The sequence below is a fragment of the Cyclopterus lumpus genome, chromosome 3 (assembly GCF_009769545.1).
Source record: "Cyclopterus lumpus isolate fCycLum1 chromosome 3, fCycLum1.pri, whole genome shotgun sequence".
Classification (NCBI taxonomy): Eukaryota; Metazoa; Chordata; class Actinopteri; order Perciformes; family Cyclopteridae; genus Cyclopterus; species Cyclopterus lumpus.
The window spans coordinates 23,952,210-23,960,827 of NC_046968.1; the positions used below are offsets into that span (position 1 = coordinate 23,952,210).

An 8,618-nucleotide genomic window follows, 5' to 3' on the forward strand; every position below is an offset into this window, starting at 1 on the left:
AGCTCAGGCTGCATTTTCCTTCTGTCCTTATCCGCGTTTAAGGATCTTATGAGACCCTTAAGCAGTTGCCTCGTAAGTGACTGAGCCGATTGGAAGATAAGAGGAGCAGCAGATCCGCGGATAACCTGAGAGGCAATGATTACCAAGACGTCTGATTGGTTTCACTTTTCAATTTGACCTCCTGCTAAAGCCGGATGTTGGTTCTTAATTTTTATTTCATTGTAATTTTTAATGTTATTATTATTTTTATTGTTAATAAAAAAGTATTAGTTTTGATATATGTACTATATATATATGTCCCACACATATACATATTAACAGGTCTAAAACCGCTACAGCTAATGAACGAATATTTATTAATAATAATTTGTAAGTTTAAAAAAAACCTTTCCTCATATTTGACATATGTATTAATTTTCTTCTTTATCATGATTTTTTCTTTTAAGTAGCATTTCTTTGTTTTTGTCACGAGCTAAATAATTGAAGATGATGCAGTGAATGTGTGCTGTTGCACCCTGTCAAACATCCCCCCATCTCACTCCAGTGTGTCTCTTTGATTGACAGGCTTCCAGGGATGGAGTCGATGCCCGGCCCGCTTCGAGACGCTGGACGAGACGCCAGCTCTTCCCCCAGTTCAAAGCAGGACGCAGCGAGCTTCTCGGGCCCGAGCCCCCTCAAACCCAACCAAGTGAGTGAGACCGCCCTGTACGGGGTGCCCATCGTATGTCTGGTCATAGACGGCAAGGAGAGACTCTGCCTGGCGCAGATTTCTAACACGCTGCTGAAAAACTACAGCTACAACGAGATACACAACCGCAGGGTGGCTTTGGGCATCACCTGTGTGCAGTGCACCCCCGTGCAGCTGGAGCTCCTGCGGCGCGCAGGGGCCATGCCCATCTCCTCCAGGCGCTGCGGCATGATCACCAAACGGGAGGCCGAGAGGCTCTGCAAGTCCTTCCTGGGAGCGCACAGCCCCCCGAAGCTACCAGAGAATTTCGCCTTTGACGTGACTCACGATTGCGCCTGGGGCTCCAGGGGCAGCTTCATCCCCGCCCGATACAACAGCTCCAGAGCAAAGTGCATCAAGTGCAGCTTTTGCAACATGTATTTTTCCCCCAACAAATTCATTTTCCACTCTCACCGCACCTCAGAGTCCAAGTACCTGCAGCCGGACGCGGCCAACTTCAACTCGTGGAGACGCCACCTGAAACTGACGGACAAAAAACAATCCGACGACATTCACCACGCGTGGGAGGATGTAAAGGCCATGTTTAACGGGGGGAGTAGAAAGAGGACTCTGCCCATGAGCGGCTCGGGGATGTCCTCGTCGATGAAATCGCAGGCCTCGTCCAGCCTGGCCCAAAGCAGTTCCCATCAGGAAATCCCTCACAAAACTTTACGGTGCGACGAGGACCGGAGAAATAATAACCTGAGTTTGGCGAGCGGCGCACGGACCTACCCAGTCATCCCAGTGCCCAGCAAGAGCTTTGGCCTGCTTCAGAAAATCCCCCCACCTCTGTTCCCCCATCACCCCTACGGCTTCCCCAGCTATGGGCTGTGTCCGAAAAAGAGCGACAGCGTGCCGGATGCGAACAAACCCAACGTGTCGGGTGTGTTCTGGCCCGGCGCAAAGGACGGCCTCTACCCGGCGTTCCCTATGTTCTGGCCTACAGCTGGTGGCCTACCCATGCCGCCCTTCTCGGGGTCTCCACCCAAACCACTTCCAGAGATGCCAGGCGTCCGGCAGGGAGACCTCGACTTATCGGACCAGAGCGACCGCGGCGCAAACACACCCAAAGACGGCAACCACCACCCGCACCATCAGCAGGACGGCGCAGAGCGCTGCTCCAGCTCCCAGTCCTCCTCCGCCAGAAACGACGAGGACAAGTCCGGGGACGAGACCCCCCAGAGGAAAATCAGCTACATTTCGGCCTTCAGACCCGTGGTGAAAGACGCGGAGACCATCGCCAAACTCTACGGCAACCGGGACGGCTACGGCGTGCGCTCTGGCTACCTGTCCCCGGATTTTATCAGCGAGAGCTCCAGTTACAGATCGATATCACCGGACAGAGACAGCGTGGTGGACGACGACGACGACGACCCGGACGTAGATGTGGAGTCCAATCGGGGACAAGACGAGGAGGATCTGATCCAGATCTCGCCCGGAGGGGGCCACCTGGACTCCCCTGTGCCGGACCGGGTCTCCTCGGGTGCTGAGGAGAGCCAGGAGCCGCCTGATGCCTCCAGCCCCGCGGCATCACCGGAGGACTCGGTGCACACCGGGTCATCAGATGAGGACAGACGGATGCGTAATGGCTCTCCTCTTCATGAGGTAAGATTAGATTAAATGAAACTTTAATGATCCCCGTGGGGGGTGGGGGGGGGGGGGGGGGGGGGTTTGAAAGGGGATCGATAAAAATGTAATCGGGATCAATTTGTCTGGATGATAAATATTAATAAGAGTAAAGGTTAATAGGACAAACTCGTCTGCTATAAAGTGCCATGTGGCAAGGCAGGACCGATGTTATCCTCTAAATTCAGTCAAAGAGCAAACATATCAACAGCGACATTAATTTATACTAATGCATGTCTGTTTTCAATCAGGGTAATCAAAATATTAAACCCTAATTTATCCCCGTTTATTTATTCTCTTTCAAGCAAATTGTGTGTTTCAGTTCAATTACAAGACGTCATTCTGCCTCTAAATGAGTGTTTCTGAATTCAAAACCTTCCGCAGCTTCACATCCAACATGCAGAGCTGCTGGTTTATTTGAAGAAGAAGAAGAAAAAAAAAAACGGACCTCGATTCTGTGAAGAAGTGCACCAAATGACACATAATTGGCCCGCGTCATTAAACACGATTGTCTGCTTTCCTTTTACAGGTGTACTCTCATGAAAAGGACGGCCACGTGCTCCTCGACGAGCCTTCGTCGCGTGGTTCCAAACACTCGAGCAGCCCCCGCAGATCCAACGGTAATTATTGAGCCAATTTGTGGTTTTTGTCATTAATGCAAATTTGGGCGTTTTTTGTGTGTGTGTGTGTCTCTTTATACATTTCAAATGTGTGTGTGGCTTGCTTATCTTTTAGGTGTTCATCACGTGTCTGAAATACAGAACCAACGCAACGCAACAACCTACCAGGAGCAAAAGGACAGACAAGGTTATTTTGGATGATTTTGTAATTTTTTTAAAATTTAATATATATTTTTTTCGGGTATATTTGAGTTGCTTTGCTGTATTTGCTCAGAAGCCTATTTGCACTATATTTGTACTAGATGACTTGTTTGTAGGTTCACTAACGTGTTGTGTTGTTTTGGTGCAGCCGATGGAGCTTTACGCATCGACATCAGCGTGCATGAAAGAGACCTGGAGACCGTGGCTAAAGGTGAGAGGCTGTTTTCGGGATCAAAAGGAAATAAAAGAGAGAGAGAGAGAGCAGGTGATATTAATTATCATCAGCAATTATTCGGGTTTTTTTGTGATGTGCCAGACAACAGATATATATATATATATATATATATATATATATATATATATATATATAAAGCAGCTAGACTGCTGACGTGGTCACTACATTTCATATGTATTTGTTATTTTTAAATTCAAGAAAGAAAAAAAAAAGCTTCATTCAGTATCGTTTTTTATTTGATTACAAAAGAAAAATGTTCAAATTAATTCCTTTTTGAGTTTGAATTTACGAATTTATAAACCGAAATTAAACTCGACACTTCTTCTAGAGTTGTTTAATTATCAAAAATGAAGGGGAAAAAAAACCCCATAATGTGTATTTTGTTAATATTAAACATGGAAATTCCACCTCATTTTAAATGCAGCTAAAGGCCCCACGGCCCCGCACAAAAATGACGTGCCAAAATCACAAAATGTTGAATTTACATTTTCTGCGGGCCTAAAGTGTTTCCATAGTTGTTAACCACTTAATCACGAGATGTGGGAGTTTTGACTTATTATTGTAAGAGGAAATCGTTTAGAGGCTATTAATATTTTAACGAACAGAGCCATAACCCCGAGGCACGCCAGCTAATTATTTTACAACGCTTGGAAAAACCCCGGGACTCCATTATCATCGTCTCAACCTCCAGGCAATGCATGGCAATTACTGTGGCAGCAGCGAGAGCAAAGCGGGCGGAATGGGTGTTATCAAGGATGTAAACGCACCTGAAGTCGCTCCACTGGGCTGACATCAATCTTTATGTGCAGAAATTTAAAAAAAAATAAAATGCATCAGAGTAAGTGGAATCGAATTGATGCGAGGTAGATGAGGACAGGGTGTTTTTTTAAATTATTTTTTGTTTGTTGTTATTTTGTGGGTTTTGGTGCATGATTTCTCATTGCACCACGTGCTTGTTCTTCAGACGTCCTGTAGGTGTCAGAGGGGGCTTTGTTCCATGTGTTTCAAGGGGTGAATAATCACATTTCCTTGCAGCGGATGAAAAAACATGTCAGATGATGAAATTGACACATTCTTTGGCTTTTTTGCGGGGGGGCGGGCTCTGCAGAGGAATTGCAGAAGCAGCTCGTGGAGCAAGTGGAGTTGAGGAAAAAGTTGGAGAGAGAATTTCAGCATCTAAAAGGTAGGACAAAAGTGAGTCAGAGTCAAGGAGATATGTGTGTGTGTGTGTGTGTGTGCTGCCTGTACATGTTATGGGATGTTATGTGTCTTTTAAATTGATCCCCCACAATGTCAGAGAGTTTCCATCTGACGTGGCCTTCGGTACTCTTCAGATAATTTTCAGGATCAAATGAAGCGTGAGCTGTCCTACAGAGAGGAAATGGTCCAGCAGCTACAGATTGTTCGAGGTTGGTCTCCCTCCCTCTCTCTCTCTCTCTCTCTCTCTCTCTCTTTCTGTACTTTGTGACTCCTTAGATTATGACTGTAACGCAGACGTAGATCAATGCTCTTTAAGTTTATGGAGGAAAAAAAATGCATATATATTAAAGTATCACAGGCCATATCAAATAATCTGAAGCCTCTGAACTAAAAAAAGAAAGGAAAAGTGACACTTGCATATTGACATATTGGCGATTTGTGTCCAGCCTTTTTCCTGTAAACTCCATATTTCTTTTGTCCCACAGTTGAGTAAATGATCAGATATCAGAAGGTGAAACTGAAACCACATTGTTTTATTTGCAAAGGTTATTTTCTTCTAAATCATGCTCTGGAAAATTGAATGGACAGACCATTATGGAGTGCAGTATCGGTTACATGCAGTAGACAGCAACTAATGCCGCCGTTAAAGGATCGGTTTAATGTTACAGTAGTTTAAATACAGGGTTCAAGTACACAGAGGGGTCACTCTAAATACCACAGGGGCAAGCAGCATACATTACACTCTTCAGATGCAACGCAGCGTCTCACAGCTTCCTTTTTTTGGACCATTTTTTGTATTTTCAGATAGACACTTTGTGCAGCGAGTTGGACCGAGAGAGAAAGGCTCGTTATGCAATACAGCAGAAGCTAAAAGGTCATTTGATCCGGTCCAAAAGAGGAACATGAATTCATGTCATTTTGTGCCTACAAACATAAATATGCAAGTGCAACTTTTTTTTTTACTAAACATCTCCTGTGTGATCGATATATTTTTGCAGTAAGACCGCATTACAGGAAAGGATCACGTGTTTTCAAGGTTGTCTTAAAACAACACTGCGCGTGTGTGTGCGTGCGTTGAAAGTACACGGTGACTCTCTTTAGTTGTTCCCTTCTGAAAGCAACTCAATATAAGTGGTGGGGGAATCCACAATCCGTCTTCTGTGTAAAATATTATTCAGAAAACCAGCTCATTTCAGGCTTCAGTAACCGGATTTAGTGAAATCAAGTGTCTGTCATTTTATACAAAAACACTAGAGAAACAACACCAGAGTTTAGCAAGTAAACACGCTCTATAAGTGTGTTTCTGTGCATAAAAGAACACAGAAACTAGAAATATTACTAAAACGTGTTTTACTCTTTGCTGAGGTGGAAAGTTGACAAGAAAGATGTGACGAGGTCCAAAGGAGAATCATGACGAGTATGAAGCATGTGACGTAAAAGTCCTAAATACACTAAAAATGCCGGCAGGCAGTAATATCAGATGTGTGTGTGGAGACTTTAACCTTCCTCTTTACAAAAAGGTTCTATTCATGCACCACAGAACGCATCTGAACAGAGTGGAATGTGTACTACGTGTACTACACGTGTACAATATGACTGATTTATGAGTATATTGAGTAATATTATACTTGTTTTAGTCGGACTCACAGGCATCGAGATGAAGTGACTGAGCGAACTGTTTAAAAATGCGAGGGGTGCAATTTTATTCATAAAGTCAAATGAATTGATTTAAACGTGCAGACGCCTCAGAAGAGGATTTATAACAACGCACACAAGGCTTCTGTTCTCAGAATCAAAGAATGTATTTATTAATTAGAGCGCTCGCATCAGAATGGAGCAGAACGCTAAATATCTTTGGAAATTATGAACAATTCTCTGTCAAATTCAGCAGACGGAGGCTTGAGAAACAGATGTTCGAAGCTCGCAGCTATACCTCTCTCTCTCTCTGTCTCCCTCTCCTGCTGTCTCTCTGTCTCCCTCTCCCTGTGTCTCTGTGTCTCTTTGTCTCTCGCTGTCTCTTTGTCTCTCGCTGTCTCTTTGTCTCCCTGTCTCTCTGTCTCTGTGTCTCTTTGTCTCTCTTTGGCTCCCTCCGTCTCTCCGTCTCTCTGTCTCTGTGTCTCCCTGTCTCTCCGTCTCTCTGTCTCTGTGTCTCTGTGTCTCCCTGTCTCTGTGTCTCCCTGTCTCTCTGTCTCCCTGTCTCTCTGTCTCTGTGTCTCTTTGTCTCTCTTTGGCTCCCTCTGTCTCTCCGTCTCTCTGTCTCTGTGTCTCCCTGTCTCTCCGTCTCTCTGTCTCTGTGTCTCCCTGTCTCTGTGTCTCCCTGTCTCTCTGTCGCTGTGTCTCTTTGTCTCTCTTTGGCTCCCTCCGTCTCTCCGTCTCTCTGTCTCTCTGTCTCTCCGTCTCTCCGTCTCTGTGTCTCCCTGTCTCTCCGTCTCTCTGTCTCTGTGTCTCTGTGTCTCCCTGTCTCTCCGTCTCTCTGTCTCTGTGTCTCCCTGTCTCTCCGTCTCTCTGTCTCTGTGTCTCTGTGTCTCCCTGTCTCTCCGTCTCCCTGTCTCTGTGTCTCCCTGTCTCTCTGTCTCCCTGTCTCTCTGTCTCCCTCTCCCTGTGTCTCTGTCTCTCTTTGTCTCCCTCTGTCTCTCTGCCTCTGTGTCTCTTTGTCTCCCTCCGTCTCTCTGTCTCTGTGTCTCTGTGTCTCTTTGTCTCTCTGTCTCCCTCCGTCTCTCTGTATCTGTGTCTCTTTGTCTCCCTGTCTCTCTGCCTCTGTGTCTCTTTGTCTCTCTTTGTCTCCCTCTGTCTCTGTGTCTCTGTGTCTCTCCCTGTCTCTCCACTGTTTCTTCTCTCTACCTCCCTGTCTCCCTGTCCCTGTGTCTCTCTGTCTCTGTGTCTCTCTGTCTCCCCCTGTCTCTCTCCCACTGTCTATCTGTCTCTCTCTCTACCTCCCTGTCTCCCTGTCCCTGTGTCTCTCTGTCTCTCTGTCTCTCTGTCTCTCTGTCGCTCTGTCTTTCTGCCTCTCTCTTTCCAGCTCTGTCATTAGAACCACAAAAAGCGAGCAGGCTAAGAAACCAGAATTAGTGAGGTGTTCTCTCTATCCGTTCCGCTCCAGTATACCAACCACGTCTTAAGTGGGAGTGGGTGAAGGTGACCAATATCTTTTGGCTCATATAAAGTAGACGTCTTTTATTGATTCATTAAACTATTGAGTCAGACTCCAGAAGTGACCCGGGCCGAGGCCTCCCTGGCCTCCCTCCACAGAATTTCCCACTGCTTCACTGTCGCTCTGTTAATTACGTCATCTTGTTGCGCCTTCCTTCCTCTGCAATGGTTTAATGGCACCTGAATGGAGGATGAGCATCTTCAGCAGTTTGCCTCCATGAACACACTGGATGGAGAAGCTCATTCATTCATTCTCATTTTCTTTTACCAATTATATGGAAATTCTGTTCTAATTTACTCCACATTTGTATGAAAACCGGGCTCATGAATTCACACGGAGGAATTATACATTTAAAAAGATAACATGTTGAAGATACCCACTTGACATGTGGGACTCAGATGGCTGAAGCCTCCAATTAGCTTCAGCTGAACTTTGGAGGTCGTTTTTACACAGAAAAATGAAATGTTGTCCCCATTACTCGCATTGAAATCAGCAGATTCATTTATGACCCGTATCGACAGGAGGAAGTTTAAAAAAAAAAAAAAAACAGTATCAATGTAAATATGAGCATGTGAGTCTTGTTTCAAGACAGACTCGGCACAAAATAAATGTGCACCAATTCTTTTAAAAATAGGGTCAAAATAAAAAATAATAATAAGCGTCTACCTGTAAACTGAACTAATTCGTGAGGGTGTTGTGTGTGTGTGTGTGTGTGTGTGTTTGTCTGCATGTTCTCACTGATGGACTCGTTCCTCCCCAGAAGCTCACGACGCCCTTCACCATTTCTCCTGCAAGATGCTCACTCCTCGTCAGTGTACCGGAGCCTGCACCTTCAAACCGCCGCTGCTGCCTCCCTAG

The 8,618-nt window shown here is 45.5% G+C and overlaps 1 protein-coding gene across 1 annotated transcript; it reads left to right on the forward strand.

Moving 5' to 3' along the window:
- Positions 1 to 574: 574 nt before the first annotated feature.
- On the forward strand, positions 575 to 8,618 carry skor1a (SKI family transcriptional corepressor 1a). Its single transcript, XM_034529384.1, has 8 exons — positions 575 to 2,332; positions 2,883 to 2,973; positions 3,089 to 3,160; positions 3,323 to 3,385; positions 4,518 to 4,592; positions 4,744 to 4,818; positions 5,418 to 5,483; positions 8,521 to 8,618. The coding sequence occupies exons 1-8, from the start codon at positions 575 to 577 to the stop codon at positions 8,616 to 8,618; spliced, it is 2,298 nt and encodes a 765-aa protein (XP_034385275.1).